Source organism: Crassostrea angulata, chromosome 7, assembly GCF_025612915.1.
Source record: "Crassostrea angulata isolate pt1a10 chromosome 7, ASM2561291v2, whole genome shotgun sequence".
NCBI lineage: Eukaryota > Metazoa > Mollusca > Bivalvia > Ostreida > Ostreidae > Magallana > Magallana angulata.
Window position 1 is genome coordinate 4,701,323 of NC_069117.1, and position 17,162 is coordinate 4,718,484.

Consider the following 17,162-nt stretch of genomic DNA (forward strand, 5'->3'; position numbering starts at 1 on the left):
TTTGAACTGAATATATATTGATAGAATATTATATAAATGTGTAAATCCAACAATATTCAATTAAGTATACTTGCAATATACTCGTGTCTTAAGTATGCTAATTTCATATAATATTTAGTTATTATCTAATCAAATTTCATTGGAAGGTAATGAATAAATAAATGAGAAGAAATTGAATTGTAAACATATTACGGCTTACTCTAATCATGCATGTTTTATAAATAATGAGGGTATCTTATTTAAATAAGTTTCGAATCAATGTTTGCTTATCAAATACAAGTGTAGTACGATGGTCACCTCGTTCACACAATCTCTTTCAGACAAATTCGTCCATGTACTACTTTTCCTATACAGCAAAAAAGAGTCAAAATATTAATTTGTGTTTTAAGTCTTTATTATGCTAACATTTAATGAAATCTATGATTCTGACCAACATGGCCTCTAGATGAACCCAAACCCATACATCAAAAAAATAAAATGACTAATCAGAACGTTAACAACCCTGTCCAGAAACTCTGTGGTAAAAGTAAAACAACCCCAGTTAGATGTTCGATGACCCTTTGAAAATTGCTTCCAGTATTATTTATTTATTTTTGCCTTTAATCAAAGTTTTACAATGCGTGTCTTTAAATGTCAGTGTGATATGGGAAATGTGTTCTAGCTCGGAACAACAACAATCCCTGGCCTGTAGATAAACCTCATTTAAATCTATTTGTCCTTTAGGCTTGGTCAGTGTGACATCATTCCTTGTTCTAGGACAAAAATATTTTTTCATGGAATGTAATCGCTGCGAAAACACACGGTTCTCGGATTTGCAGGGGCCAGTGAGTAGCTCGGCCCGGGAAAGAGATGGTACCATTTCAAAAGCGTTTTGTTTATGATCGAAGATTCATTTGAATGATAAAGTCTGCAGACATGAGTGTGCTTATACAGTGGTCAGCATCATCGTGTCTATAACCAAATCAATGACGATGCCCCAGTGTAAGACAAGACCCTTGCAGTGGTCTGCGTCCTGGACAATTTTAACCGTTTTATTTAACTATACATCCGCAAACAGAACGTCAGTGGAAACACTATACAGGGGTCTTCTAAGTAACTACAATCCGTACATCCGACCAAACGACGACCAGGACCAGCAGACGACCGTCAGGGCCACGCTACACCTGATCGCCATTAACGACGTGGACGAGCTGTCCGGCACTATGTCGACGGTCGTTTACGTAGACGTCACGTGGAAGGATCCCCGGATGATGTGGGACAAGGCGGACTACACCAACGTGTGGCAGATCCTGGTCCCGCAAAATCTCGTGTGGAAACCAGATCTCGTGGTGACGAATCCGGTGAAGAAAGTCCGAAAAATCGGATTTGATGACATCATGATCCGTTACAATGATAACGGAGTGGCCCTGTGGTACACAGGAGACTACTTAGAAACGTCATGTGATATTGACGTCACACACTTTCCGTTCGATCGGCAGGTCTGTACCATTGTGATGATTCCCTGGAACTACCGACACCGTGAGCTCCAACTCTTCATCGTTGAAAACAACATCAAGTTGGACAACTTCACAGAAAACGGGGAATGGATTCTGTACGACACGGCCGCGGAGAGGGTCGGGGACGGACCGTTCGAATATATCTACTTCAAGTTGTACCTGGAGCGCCGGTCCTCCTTCTTCATCATCAACCTCTTCATTCCAGTGGTCCTGCTGGTGTTCCTGAACTGTATGGTGTTCCTGCTGTCGGCGGACTCCGGGGAGAGGATCGGGTACGCCATCACGTGCTTGCTGGCCATCACCGTGTACCTGACCCTGGTGTCTGACACCATCCCCAAGTCCTCCAAACCCATCTCCGTGCTGACCTTTGTCCTGATGGTCCTACTGATCTTGTCCACCCTTATTTGTTTTCTGACCATCATCGGCCTCAGGTTCCATTTCCGAAATGAACGGAAACCTTTACCAAAGTGGCTTTGTAAGCTGACTCGAATTTTAAGGTGCAAAAAGATAAGGAAACAATTTGGAAGAATTTTTAAGTCGGATTGTAGACAACGTAGAATAAGGTCGGCAGAAAATCAGCACAGAAGCCCTGAACCCGAGTCGCACCCAGGTGTTTCTCAGCAAACTGAATTCAGTAAGCCCATCGTGTCCATAGTCGGTTCCTCTGATGGTAAGGACGCGTCCATCTATAGACAGAGTTTTCATCTGGGAGAGTCGTCTGAGGTGATCTATGAGGACTGCGATGAGCTTCCGGAATACGAGTTGGAGACGTGGAAGACGTTCGCCAAGTTGTTTGACAAGTACTGCTTCATTTTGTGTGTCAGTGCAGTGATTATTATTGGGGCTTTGTATTTCATGATTTCCAGCGGTCGTCTATCGGTGTAGTCTAATATGGTTATGATAAGTTGTCCTAACCTAATTTGTGTGTGATGCTGCACGAAGGATGGTCCCGTGTCGTACTGCGGCGGTACATTCAGTGAATCCTATAACCTCGGCGAGATCACGTTTTTCGGAATAACCGGACTTACACCGTCAAGTCATAGGATCACGGGAGAGTCAACTAGTAAAACCCGAAAGTTTTCCGAGTCAACTGGTAAAACCTGGTAAAACACGAAAGTTTTCCAAATATTCATGCCATTTACCTATGTATAGTGATAATTAAACTGTGGGAATAGAACATGTTTTGTTTCGCCACCCAAAGTCAATCTGATTGAAATACAAAATAACCCTGTGTATAAACCATAGTTTTTTTTTCTTTTGTGTAATCACCAGTAAATCGATTTGCGTTTGTCGTCATTATGTTGTCATTTACATATTTACTAAGCATATTCTGGTATATTGTCCTAACTTTATGGTGGTATGGGACACCTAACGACATTAATGTGGATATTATTATATACTTTCACTGGTTTAGAATTTTCAAGTTTAACAATATTTGACTAAAAATATGTTTCAAAAGGTTTTGGAAAGGTGAAAATTATACAAATCCCAGCGGGATTCGAACTCATGAATCACAGTTTCACAGTTGCAGCTCTAACACATTGGGCTACGCTGTTTGGTAACAATTTAGGAAAGAGACAATTTATAAATTTTCTACTGAATTTTATTGTTTATTTTGATAGGAAGCTCGTCACAATATGGATGTATTCCATACCATTGTCTTTTACTAATTAACAATTTTTTAATTGCCAATGAGTCCATGACTTAATTAGTCATGGACTCATTGGCAATTAAAAAATTGTTAATTAGTAAAAGACACCATCTTAAGGTTTAGTCTGTGGTTCCAAAACAGTCAGATCTGTGAGCTGTTTTGAGCCTGTTACCCTTAATCAGTCGAATTCATTTAGCCGAAACAAAAACAGTTCTTCTCCATGGATTTATTTACAACATATATCACAGCAAAGTACAAGTAGAAAGCCGACAAGTACAGAGGAATTGCACGACATTATTGCAGATGAAGAGTGCATGCATGATTTCATTTCCCTAACAAAAATTATAGTATTTTATATGATGTTAATTCTTTATAACAGTGGAGCAAAATTTACAAATGAGGCGAACGTTCATGTCCGCATTGTCTGTGACATGCTTCAAACACTTCTAAAATAACGTAAGTATTTACACATTTACAGAGAAGCGCGCAAAAAAGAAACATAGCTCTAATTTTGTAGGAATTAAAAAAATATTTTTGGCAGGTGAAATATATGTCGGAAAAATATTGTCGCATGATTGAATGGATACATGAATATGTAACATTTGTAACCAGCAAAAACACTGAACATTGGTCCAGAATACAGGGATTTATTCATCATTTAATGCAACAACGTATCCCAAAACGATATTCAAGTAAAACTTATGTATGCATGTTTTTCACAAAAAGTTAAGTTTATTATACACGTACAGTATCACAATACAGGAACACCTATCGCAGACAGATGTCTCCCTAGGCATCGTTTGTTTATCACAGATATATTATCACAGTATCACTGCGCCTATTGAGGCGGACTAGTCCTGTTGGTTTATCCGGGCCAGTTCCTCCGCCAGCAGAGACTTGAAGGCGTCGTTATCCCCGCCAAACTCTGTGATCTCCTGCTCGCTCCGTTGGGTGACGTTTCCCTCCGGACCCCCGTCCTCCTCCGTCTCTGCCCCCTCTGTCTCCCTCCTATCACCCTGTGGTTCCTGTTCTCTGCCTCTTTCCTCTGTATTCTGATCCTCGCCGTCTGGCATGTGTGAGTCGCGAGATCCTAGCATCTCGGAAGAATCTTTCCGGCGCTCGCTGGATTTCGGTTCATTGTCTTCCTCAATTTTTTCCGTTTCCGCTTCCTGGTGTTCTATAAACTGTCGCAGATCGGTGTTGGCGACTCTCTCGTTTCCGGTGATAGTTGACGTCGGCGAGACGTTCCCGCCAATGGAAGGATCCACCCCCGCGGATCCAACATCTGTCTCCGTGTCTCCATCAGCCGTCGTCCTACCGGCGACGGAACTTTGTACCGACAGATTCTGCTCCCGTGTGTTAATGGTTTCTAAAAGACAGAAAGAAAAATTACAAACTGGTCTTGACCCCCCCCCCCCCAAAAAAAAGAAGAATCCCCAACGAATTTACATAGAAAAAATGAACGAAATACGCTGTATACCTCCATCCACTGTGGAGTCCTCCTCTCTTTCCTCCAACGGCGGCTCAAGTCGTCTGCCTCCTTTGCTGATCAGCTGTCTTTTGCCGTTTGTGGTTTCACCCTCCGCTGCCTGCTGAGCTGGTATGTCGATACTGACGAATGTGTCGGTGGTGCGAGTTTTACCTTTGGATTTCTCCTTTGGTTCTCTCTGACCCAGTGGTGGCACCTCAATGATCAGAGTCCTGATGTGGACATCCGGTGATGCCGCGTCCTCATCCTTCTCCTCCAACAGCGGTGTCATGGTGGTGGACTCGCGGGATTTAGAGTCTCGTTTTCGTGCCGACCGTGGCTCGTCGTTCCGATCCTTTGGTTCCGGTGACGGTGGGGGTGGGCCCGGGGACTCCTCTTTCTGTGTCATGTAGCTTCGCGTGGAGTCTCTGCTCGTGATATCGGCACGAATTGTGCTTCCGGTACCGACAGACCTATCGGAATACGGATCCATGTGCGCCAGTCGCGAGTCGTTCACTTTAGACTCGTTACTTCCGTGCAGAGTCATTTTTGTATGAGCTGGTGTTACATCATAATCAGCCTCATTTACCTGGGGCCAGGGCTCAGGCGTGGACAGCAGAGAATCGCGTTTTTTGGCGGACTTGATTTGGATTTCATCCTGAGATAGCTCTTTCTCCATCGTATTGAAGGTTGGCTGGTTAGTAAAGCCTGTTTGGCGGGAAGCAGGGAAGCTGGGGCCCTCTCTTTGCTGTTCCACCCCTGGCGTCGATTCCTCAGGGTCGTCTGGATTTTGGGGTGAGGACGGGGGTGGAGGAATTTCTGGGACTTCCTCAGCGAAGCGCACGCTCCTCCCACCACGTGACACAGGGTGTGGCCCCTCCCCCTCCTCATGTCCCGTCTCCTCTATCGTCCCTAGTCCTGTAAAAACGAGTCATGGCGGATGAGAGTTACAAATAATCAAAGCACACCTAATTGGACATTGCATTGTAATTTATAAAAATACGGGTTTTATCTGGAATGAACTTACGTGTACCAGGTTTAAAGCTGCGATATATCGTACATGTTTTTCAGAACATTGTATTGTATTCTTAAAGTTTCATGATTATCATATTTGTATGGCGATATATTTACATTTTACATTTTCCAATTGTATTGTACAATTAATTTCCATTTGTATGTTTCCGTAGTTTCTACTTGTGTTTCATTTTTTTTTAAATCAACATTGTAAACACGAAAATGACGCTCCGCCAGTATTTGACATGCATCATGGTAATTATGCAAGCATAGTAACCGCAGTTCAAAATGCTTCATTACATTTGCTTACAAAAATCAAAAAACGTCATTTCTGTTTGAACTTCTTATTGGGTCAAGAAGACATAATTTTTACGGTTTGATTGATTTGATCACGTAAACAAGTTCATATTTAAGTGAACTTTTTAACTTGCTGTTTATTTCTTAATTGTTCTCAAAAATTGATTATTCTTTGATTAGTCGGTAAGTGGCGCTTTTGTCTTCCATATGTATGAATTTTATAGGCACGAGTATTTTATAATCGAATAAAAAAGAAAGGTGTATGTACATGTTTATGGTGTTCAAATGGAGATATTGGACGAAATATAAGAGTTCTAACTTAAAGACCAAGGTCAATGCTAGACTGTGCCAAAAAACAGCTATATCAACCAATGTTTGTCATTTTAGTTTAGTTGTCTCCTAAAATAGCTTATTTAGCTTAATTGAAGAGCTTACAGTGCATGTAAATGAAGACTATACGATTAGGATCAATTACTGATGTCTGCTTTATATTTCTTGTTACGTTAAAAGCAAGTTAATTAGAGCAGGAGGCCCGTGGGCCACATTGCTAACCTAAAAATAACCTCTCTTTACCCAAGATAATTGCTGTCTCATACTGCAGTTTACTATAGAGATACAAGGATAAAAGGATATTAAAAACGTTAAAAATCTGTATACTTCTTATGTGGCTTTGTTTCAAACTCATTAACACAAATTGTAAGCATTCCGTATCCATTTTCTTGAAAGGATTAGATTAGGTAAGCTAAATCGTAATTAAAATTTTCCAAGGACCAAACATTCAGAATATCACATTGATAATACTAGTAATGTTTTGCATGAATTAAGGTCACTGCACATGTATCATTTTGATACTGAATTCTAAATGATTTATACTATGGCTTCTCTCATGGTAATACTTTAATGAAGTTGTAGGGAGAGAAAAAGATGGATGTTTATTTTCAGAATTATTCAAAAGTGTTAATTTTATTAAATTGAGATCCAAAGGGTTTTGCTATAACTGGGTTTTACTCAACATGCTTTTATTTTTAGAAATTGATGGTACACATAATTTTAGTAAGCTATAAAGCTACAGGAAACTGAATGCAATGGTGAAATATTCTACATTTCAACTTTAATAAGCTTTGTCCTATGGCAGTAAAAAGGTGAAAGAGAAAGAGAGAGAGAAAGGGCAGTGATGAGAAAGAGAGAAAATCATAGAATGATGTCTAGCAGTCGACAGTAAATACCAATGGTCCACTTACCAGGCAGTCTCCTGAATTTTCCTATGAAGTTAATATGAATTAAAGCATGCAAACTATGAAAATTAGATTAGTTAAAACAAAGAGATGTATACATTGTAAACAATGATTAAACATGCTATACAGCTAGTTAAAGTAAATAGGAACTTTGAAAAACAATTGTTAAGGAATACTATTAAAGATTACGGAAAATTAATTGATTATAATACAAAAAGGAAGGAAATGGTAATTAAATGTCAGATGTGAGAGTTCTGATGGTGAGAAATGTGTGATGTTACCTGTCTGTTCAGGTGTGAGAGCCCTTGGGGAGTTGGTGGGGGCCCTAATCTCGGCATTGGGGGACCTGGTATTTTCGCGGGAGTGATTCTGGCGGGAGGGGGTGGTTGCCTTCTTGTGGGAACCTGTGGACAGTCCTGACTGGTCTCGGTACAGCTTCATGGGGGACATCTGTCCATGTGTGGCTGGGGTGGTCGCTGGGGCCTGGGGCACACGTGTTGACTGGGCAGGGCTCACGGCATGCAGAGGGGTACGCGGGGCAGACCTCTCAGATTTGGAAGACTGAAAGGAACCACAAAAATAACTCTCAATGTTTACCTAATATCAGCATCTGGAATAACTTGGAATGATATTGGTACGAGTGAAAATTAAAATGGATGAAATTCTATGAAAGATGAACTAATAAAGGCCAGCTTTTAAAACTTGTTGTATGAAGTATTGTTTTTTGTTAATAAGTTTTTGTTGATGATTTTTTTTTAGAAGATGTCTAAACCAGTTATAGATAATAAAACAAGATCAAGACTCCCCAGCCATGCTATTCCATTGTGTTATGATACATGTAATAATCAACTATATTTGTAAATACTAAATGGTATTATGGTTTCTTATATTATATAGGTGGTCTACATGGTTATTTTGTTTCACATGTTATCAATGTAAGGTACAATGTAGTATGCTGTCATTTCTTTCTCTAAACATCTACTTGGGCGTTAAATGTAAGGTCTGTATAATGTTTGTACTCAATTTGTATTATTACGTAGATGTGTATCTCAAAACTTCCGATCCAATTTAGATTATAGTTTTTAAATAGAAGATGCAAAAACACCTAAAATACCAAAATACTTTTGTTTTTGTTTTGTTTAATTCATAAAGAGATCACAGACATTTGATTTAGTCCTTTGTGAGTTTGACATGTTTCTACACGCTATATACACACTAATTTAAGCTCCCATTTGATGTACAAGTAAGATGATATATTGCACATCATGAGTGAAGGGATTACATAGTTAACACACATTAAGTTTAGAATTTGCCACGCACCATATTGTTTAGATTTAACCTCACACTGTTCCCTAGGTATCAGTAAGGAACTATAAAAGCTTTAACATGCAAGTAAATCTTAAACCATCAACCTGTACCAGTACATCATAAAATCAATGTCTCTCCGAAACCTATATGTATATCGTGACTGTTAAAATCTACAGCAAAGCATGACAGGTTGTATTCAGTGTTTTTAACTAAAATAAAAGAAAATTATAAGTCAAACCCCCATTTAAGATTAATTAATAGAGAGACTGTTTAAAGTAACACTTGCTGTTTTTCCAATGGTGAAGACAACCCATCATGCAACATTTGGATACATTTATTGTCTTCCTGTCACCTGAGTTGCTTTTATATCTACCTGGTGGTAAAATACTTTACCTCAAAATCAGTGTACAGCCCGTAGTACTAAAAAAAAAAATACTAAATACTGGATCACTAATGTCAACATTTAGGTCAAAAGTACCACCACCTATTCAAAAGTTCCCACAGTCTGTGTAAATACAATGTCCCCTAGCCAATGGCAGCCAACACCAACAAAAAGGCTCACATGAAGAAAGAAGTCACTGTTTGACATTTATAAATGCAAAAACTACTTTAAATCTTTCGCAAATTTGCTTAGAAAGTTTCAATTATTGATATTGAAATAATTTTTTGGGCATATACATATCATATGCATGCATTAACATTATTGAATCATTACAATTGGTCAAATTGTGAAAAATATAATTTGACAGTGTATTCTTATTATGTTCTATGATGAATATTTAAACCTGGAATAAAAAAAATCCTATTTAATCGGAAACCTAGCCAAACACAGAGTATAGATGATGAGCACTACACCACAAAACCCCAGGTACTCTCTGTGTGGAAGGAGAAATCCCGGGGTTTCCTCGCTATTCTAACACCTCCAGTCTACTACAGGATGTAACCACACCCATACACTTACTGCATCATGGAAACTCGACCACATTCTATACCGCAACTTTTTGCTAACCTGAAACTATTATTCATTAGAAACTGATAACCAATTCTCAGTAAAACCTTCATACATTCAGAAGACCACAGTTTATTTCAAACTACAAAGTGAAAGCAAGCTTTTTTAAATTTCTTTGCAAGAAAATACAATAAGATCAGTTTAATATGCAAATAAAAAAAACTTAAACATTTATGCATATGATTGAGTAGATATAAGTAGATGAAATTTCAGTGATGATGATATCAGCTGAATTAATTTGCTTTACAAATGATTGAGGGCGGCAATGCTCATTAAGCACAAATCAGGCATTACCATCAGCCTAAACTCCACATCACACTAATCGCTCTCAACCAAACATTTATAACCACACCCATAATGCAACATTCTTTAGGGTCCAGTTTGTATTTTATCCTTTTAAGTTCCTTAGGCAACCAATATTTGATACCATACTTTACAGTTTTAAAGCTATATAACATTCGTTCAATTTCATGCCAATAATTTACTTTTGCTTATCACAGGTACTAAAACAGCTTTAGTTTTGTAATTGTAATACATGTATTTCAAAACAGAAATGTTTGGTAGCTTTACAAACTGGACTCCTGATCCAAATACTTACAGCCAATGCATCAATAAGATCCCGAGAGTCGGTGGTCGGGCGTGATTGGTTCTGATCAATTACAGTCAAAACAGTTGTCAAGGAATGTTTAAATCATATAAAAATTGTTTAAATATATTTGTTGTTCCAATAGTAAAATACTCTTAGGTGGACATTGACAAAATACCCTAGGGTTTATCCCTCTTAAAAAAGTCATATGTCCTCAAAGAGAAGAGAAGACAGCCTTAAGGTTCATAGCTGAAAAAAAATAAAACCATAAATTGAACAGCCGACTTATTGAGTGATACGTACAGCTAGCTCAGCTTGTTCAGCTGCTGACTGAGGCACCCCGTCCCTGACTGACTCTGCAGACGGGATGTTGACATGGACAGTGGTTCCGTGGTCAGACCCGCTGGTGTCCTCTGTCCTGTAGCTGGTGGGAGGGGTAGGCACTGGGGCTATAAATAAAACACTGATGTAAGTAAAACCATCTGACACCTTTCTAAATTTAGCTGTCCTATTACTGATTTCACAGTCAAACATCTGTTGATGCAATTCATTTTAATTTACCGATGGTAAGGTCCAAATTTCTGTAGTTTCTCCTTGAGTAATTGAATGTTCTGGTCTGCTGAACACCACTTGGAAGTTGTGGCAGGCCCAGGGAAATTGAGGGAATTTTGACCTTGTCATCTACTAAACAAAAACAAACCCTTCCAATAATTAAACATTGGCAAACTTGGGTTCATCATCCTCAGGACACTTAATATCAAAAGGGCAGATTATATAACTGTGGATTCCTTATTTTGCGCTTAATTCCACAATTCAATTGTTTAGAATCAAATTGCAAAATTAAATATACATGCTATAAGTTCTTGTTAACCAAGACTTCCTGATATCAAGGTTCCATGTATTTAAGTGAGTTTTACTGTATGATCGATTTCTCAATATTCAATAAAATCTCGAACATGATTGTATTTACATATTGACATTATAGCAATTTATGTTAACTTAATTTACCTATTCCACCAATCGGTGGCAGAGGTTTTTTCAGTTTTGGGAATTCCCTAGTTCCACTCATGTACAGATCTCGATACGACCCATAATCACTGTCATTTAACCTATGACCCCGTGACATCCTGGGTTCAGGGAAGACTTCCTGTTCTACGCCATCCTCGTCCAGGTAATAGACAGGCTTGGTCTCCATCAGATGGGACTCGTTGTGCTTCTTCTCCTTCCCTTCGTAGATGTTCATTTTCTTCTGCTGTAACAGGTCTGTGCTGTTTGCAGTCATGTCTGTAGGTTCTCGGTCCATGATAGGGACAAACTTACTGATTAGTTCGTGAAGTTTCTGACTAGATGCAAAATCACTGAAAGAGTAAACAAAATAATGTTGATATTGTTTCTCAAACTTCATATTGCAAGAAAGGCAACAAAACTATAAAAAATACCTATAGATTTCATAATGTCTGGTAGGTCAGCCTAATAAATCAAAGTGAAAATCTTTTTATGATTAGAAAGATAGTGACATTTATCAATAAAGATCTAGATATCAATCTGCTTTAACCAGAATTAATTACAGATTTGTATTTATCAGTTCTTATATAAAGATCTATGACTCTATATTAGTAACGTCAGCCATCCAACGCCCAACTCAATTCACCAACTGGTATATTCCTTACCTCTGTTTTGCGTGATCCAGCACTCTTACTAAAATATCCCTCGGAAGATCTAGTAACTCCTCAATGCTAAAAAACATCACAGCAATCAAATACAAGCCAAACAGACCACTTCTATATGATTAGAGATTACACTTAAAAAACACCACACAAAATTAATAAGATATGAAACATTTGACAGACAATCCCTGTAAAAAGATCACCTCAGCAACACTGGTCTAGACAGCCTTTGTTTTTGGAGGATAGACATTTTCCTCAAAAATATTGACAAATTATATAAGCTATCCCCTCAGATTTAATTTTATAAAATGAATTAAGACAGTTAACTTCTCTTTATTATGTGAATTGTATTGGTTAATTCCAATTTAATGAATCATCTAAGAAGATAATCGTGGTAAATGTTTTTTTCAGTCCCCTGATATTAATTTGTGCCAAATTCAAGTCCAAACACATTCAATATGTCCATTTTTTATGAATAAATAAATTCTTGTTTGAAATGGAGTTAATGCATTCACAAAAATAAATCTGATGTACGTACATGTACAAGTACTTTCTAACATCAAATCAGAACTCTGGATGTCATGAAAATTATACACAAAATCTTAAAATGCAATATATGATTAATAATTTTATTTTTCATTAATTAACTTCCATAAATAGTCAAGTGTTTATATTCAGAGTATTTGCAGTGTCTCTAAAATATATTCATCAATTTATTATCCTCCAAAATGGAGAAAATTTTCACCCGCAACATGATGTATCCTAATACATGTACATGTATATGTGGTCAAAATTTGATCATCATCTTAAAATTGATTTAGCCTCCAAAAACAGAGATTGTTAAGACCGAATCAAATCATTCTCTCCCATCCACCAAAACATTCAATCATTTGTGTTAAAATTACCTATATGTGGTATTACCAGTAACAGTAGAATAAAAGAAGTAAAAAAATTAAATAATCAAAATATCTTGTGTTGATCATAACATGGAATGAGGTAAATGTTATAAAAAACATTCCATCAATTTCTAGAACTTGACAACAATGATTTAGAGATAATTATTGACAGATGATAAACGATGAGTACACAAGGAACTCTGCATGGCCTTACCCTGATCCTCCATAAAAATGAGGTCCAGCACGCTGCCCCGCGGAGGAACGGGAATAAGGAGTTCTGTAGCGGGACGAGGCAGGGGAGTTAAGTCTTCTCCTCATCTATAAAGGGCCATTAGAAAAAATCGAAAAAAAAACACTATTAAAACTAAAACATTTCAAGTTCTATAAAGCTTGAAGCTCTGTTCATTTTTCTAATTTATTTCCCGGACACAGATTAACATATCTATTTTTATGAAATAAATAAAATGCAGCATCTTTAGACTTAATTGTGCAATTTAATATTAACATTATTTGGGAGAGTTTAGAATTTAAAACATTTGATATTAGTAATGAATAACTTGATTCTCTAGCTATTAAAAGAGAGACCAATCAATCACTCTGAAATCAAGTCTACAACAGTTAATCTTATTTTATAATTTAAAAAAGAAATTAAACAGAAAAGCATTTTCATAATACATCATTACAAAAATTAAACAATACAACATTAAATGAACTAATGACAGTGTGTCATGGAATTTAATTTGTCCAAGTTTGTGAAAAAGGTAGGGCAAGGCATTGTCATAAATAAAGGAAAGAAGTTAATGAGAGGAAATGTACAGGGGGACGGTAGACAGAACAGTACAGAGTATTTAGTACAACCAGAGGAATAAGGAAGCTAGGGTGATGAAGTAAAACAGAATAATGCACTCTTACCTTAAAAAGTATAATAAACTTATAATTAGGGTACTGATATTGTTTATAATGAATAAAAATAAATAATGACACTAGAGTATAAATTCAAAAAAAATTCAATGAATAAGAAATATGTTATAGCAATCAGATTACAATTGTAACAAAGTATAATATGATTTTAGAGTCTTGTAGTATTTTCCATAGATAAAGGGTAGGAAACTTTGCATGCATAAATTGAGTATGAAGCACAAGATAAGAATGTTTGTTGTCACAGTTGATAGTTATTGAATATATCTACATAAGGCTAAATCTACATGTTGATACCTTGATCACTGGCCCATCATATGGCTAATGTATCAAAGAAAAACAAACAGTTACAACATGCACCTACACACAGTCAAATCTGCTGCCCTCCCATATATTCAGTACCAGTGTTAAGATTATATTTTTTTTTTGCAGCTTTAAAATGGATATCGATTCTTTGCAACAGGTTAGTAATCAACAACAAAAAAACAACGCTGTTCTAATGAATCGTCATGTTAGGTGAAGAGATCATGCTTTGCACGTAATTTCTATTTCAACAGAGGAAGATGTAATCATCACACAGAGTGCAGTTTCTGAGATTGACTATTCATCCTTTATTTGTTTTCATTAAATACTGATACTCATACAATAATAAATAGACTCCATACGACTCACAATAAAAAAGTACCGGTAAGTCTTTTTGAAAATTAATTTAATAAGTTTAAATCTCAGCATCCTTACACGTAACACATCAGGCAAAATTTAAGTGCTATCATCAAAACTTGGTTAAACTAAATGATATTATCCACAAAGGTTCTATGGGGGGGGGGGGGAATAAAGCTTACCTTAGTGGTCTGCTCATACTCAATGTGGCGTGGGATCATGTCCTCTGTCATGTCACGCACCAACACTTTCTGGGGACCACTCTTGGCTAGCTCACTAATTGATGCTCTATTACAAGATATTCAACAATTATTTTATAACAAAATTCATTATATCCTGATACATGCACAAGTGTTATTATTAATAAGATTTTCATCAAACTAAGGTATATAGTCCTAGGAATCAGTAACTATTGACTTACGCCTGTTCCTGCCTCTGTTTCCTCCTGGGGTTTGGCACCCACACATAGAACTTCTTTGGGAGGAAATTGTCATCCCAAGCCTTGTTTAGATCCTCGAGCTCAAACATTTCCTGGACCTCCACCAGCTGAATGGGCTTCCCTTTGGGCGCGCTCTTCACCTTCTTCTCACTGACGGGTGTCTGTGTGGGTGGGGAGGGCACTTTCAAACTACTGAATTCCAAAGTAATTTTCTCTTGTAAGATTACAAAATGATCAACACTCTCTAATGTACACAAGTTCCAAAATCTGTAACATATGAAGAAACTTGATAAAAGCAGCCTATTAAATGATTCATTTTCATTCTGATACATCTTCAAAAGTTTGGTAGTTTTTTGGGTTTTTTTTCATTTTTATTCTGGTACATCTACGAACATTTTGGTAGTTTTTCTGGGATTTTTCTTAGTTACCTTGGTTTTCTTGACTTAGGAACATGCATAATGTTTACACTGGATCGAACATGCTGGGGCTTCCCTGCAAACTTTGCTGGATAAAGATCTCTAGGATCGTCTCCATAGTCATCCAACATGTTGCATACTTTAAGGGTAGGCAAGTCTAAAACCATACATTATACACATTTTAGAAAATAAGAGTTTTATCACATTAGAATAAGAATACATCTTATTCTAACTACAAAGAATTAAATCAGCAATTTTCGTGTGATTTCTTTCATGTCAGAAAATATTACAAACCTGTTTCTATCTCCTCTTTTGGTGGGATTTCAGGAGGAAGGTCCTTAATTCCTTTTACCTTCCTCATGTTGGACTGCCAGCAGGGAGGGTGCTGACACAGGGGGGCACAGGATGCATCCTTCTCTGGGATAGGAGGCCCCCAGTCCGCTAAGGACCATGGAGATCGTAAGTCCCACATATCTACCTATCCTAGATCAGCATAAGAGCTTTTCAAACCTATACCTGAAATAACAATTAAGTTTCTTTCTCATCATTTTGGTGCATCTAATAAGCACTTATCAGATGCACCAGTTCAGTTATTTGAAAAAAAAATTATTGATATAGATATGATGTGTGCCTTATCAAAATATCAAACAAATCAAATTAATAGAGCTTAAATATATAAAACATAAATACATGTATTATTATTCTATCCAGTTTACCCAAACTTCCCAAAAACCTCATAGTTTAGTGATTATCACATGGAGTATGCCTTGACATGTATATATAATTAATACCAAGATACATTTGAATTTAACTTCGATATCTCGAACACTGATATCTCTAATAAGATGGATTATGTCAAAGTGATTTTTAAGTCCCAACCACCTATTTTTAAAAAAGTATTTTACCCTCAATATCTTAAAGAATACTCAGATATCTTGAAGTTTATAAACAGTCAAATCTTAAGTTTGAGATAATGAAGTTTGACTGTATTTTACAGAATTGACAAACTTGTCCCATTGAAATTCATAGTTATTTATTAACATATCATCTCTTTTTTAACCACAGAAATTGACAAGACCAAAGTAAGATTTCTTACATGATTTAATGATTATAATTTTATAAACAAAATTGGCAGCCATTTTTTGTATTAGGAATAACTATGGACACCTAAATGATTGTTCAATATTACTAGCTGGGTTCTATCAAATTGTTTGCAATGCGAAATCCCAGCTGATATGTTTACCGGTAGTTGCAACCTATAATAAGCTAGAAGAATCTACTCATTTAAAGGTAAAATATTGAGATTTTTTCATACTACATTAATTAATGCATTGAATAAACATAGTCTGAACTCTCACAAGACGCATTGATATTTCTTATCCAGGCGATCTTTAATGCCTCTTAAGTTGTGGATGCTCCTACAAATTATTGTTGAATTAATCATCTTGATATTAATTAAAGTATGCCGTAAGGTATAAATAAATATCAAATTATCAAATTATTATGTGGTGCAATGATATTTAGAACAGAGTTATTTACATGTATTTATTTTAAAGCTTTACCAATTTAACAACAGTTTTTGTGTGTGCAACAGAAATTGTGATAATAGATCCAAAAGGTTTTTAATTTTAAAATTTGACATTCTCATATTTAAAAAAAAAAAATAATAATAAAAAACTTTCAGTTTTAATTTTGGCCATTAGGACACAGAGATTGAATAACCATAGCATGCTTAAAATTGTTTTAAGTATAATTTTGGCTATTTGACATTGAACGCTGTAGGCCTATATTACATTATTCAAGTCAATATGTGTATAATGTTGACAAAACAAACTTTGTGACCTTATTTTTTTTTAATTTTGATTTTGTATAAGTTTAGAAAATAAATTGTAGAGAAGAGATTTGTTTATCTGATTTTTTAAAATAAATTTTAAGAAGTATTGTTTAGAAAGTATAATTGTACAGCTTTATGTCAGTGGGAATGCAAGGATAACGTTACGACTGTAGTATAACTCGATTCTGGCTTACCTTGGACGCCATATTGAAACTTGTTCTTGGCAACTTGAAGGCTCGCACTTATTTTTTGTTATTTTCTTTAAAAA

At 36.5% G+C, this 17,162-nt stretch overlaps 2 protein-coding genes across 14 annotated transcripts; one reads left to right on the forward strand and one right to left on the reverse strand.

Annotated features, from left to right (window-relative positions):
• Positions 1-479: 479 nt before the first annotated feature.
• On the forward strand, positions 480-2,792 carry LOC128156824 (neuronal acetylcholine receptor subunit alpha-6-like). Its single transcript, XM_052819128.1, has one exon. The coding sequence runs from the start codon at positions 966-968 to the stop codon at positions 2,379-2,381; it is 1,416 nt and encodes a 471-aa protein (XP_052675088.1). The 5' UTR covers positions 480-965; the 3' UTR covers positions 2,382-2,792.
• Positions 2,793-3,358: 566 nt separating this feature from the next.
• On the reverse strand, positions 3,359-17,145 carry LOC128193062 (uncharacterized). 13 transcript variants are annotated; one of them, XM_052866267.1, is made up of 18 exons: positions 17,089-17,145; positions 15,355-15,576; positions 15,073-15,217; positions 14,627-14,836; positions 14,388-14,493; positions 13,843-13,866; positions 12,842-12,945; positions 11,735-11,800; positions 11,073-11,422; positions 10,626-10,745; positions 10,368-10,513; positions 10,077-10,127; positions 9,431-9,484; positions 8,863-8,889; positions 7,443-7,722; positions 7,168-7,188; positions 4,628-5,533; positions 3,359-4,516 (listed from the first exon to the last, which is right to left on the reverse strand). In XM_052866267.1, the coding sequence occupies exons 2-18, from the start codon at positions 15,530-15,532 to the stop codon at positions 3,999-4,001; spliced, it is 3,306 nt and encodes a 1,101-aa protein (XP_052722227.1). In that variant the 5' UTR covers positions 15,533-15,576; positions 17,089-17,145; the 3' UTR covers positions 3,359-3,998. The 13 variants fall into 13 exon arrangements, with proteins under 13 accessions (XP_052722227.1, XP_052722226.1, XP_052722229.1 ...); XM_052866266.1 differs by having other exon boundaries at positions 10,626-10,748; XM_052866269.1 differs by lacking the exon at positions 13,843-13,866 and having other exon boundaries at positions 10,626-10,748.
• Between the last annotated feature and the right edge of the window lie 17 nt (positions 17,146-17,162).

What these genes read in the sequence shown, in the direction of transcription:
- LOC128193062 (XM_052866266.1), bottom strand. Translation starts at nt 15,532, where the DNA reads ATGTGGGACTTACGATCTCCATGGTCCTTAGCGGACTGGGGGCCTCCT. An exon ending in CCTAAGTCAAGAAAACCAAG is followed by an intron (nt 14,837 to 15,072) that starts GTAACTAAGAAA and finishes TTTGGAATTCAG; the next exon opens with TAGTTTGAAAGTGCCCTCCC. An exon ending in CATTTTTATGGAGGATCAGG is followed by an intron (nt 11,801 to 12,841) that starts GTAAGGCCATGC and finishes GATGTTTTTTAG; the next exon opens with CATTGAGGAGTTACTAGATC.
- LOC128156824 (XM_052819128.1), top strand. Translation starts at nt 966, where the DNA reads ATGACGATGCCCCAGTGTAAGACAAGACCCTTGCAGTGGTCTGCGTCC.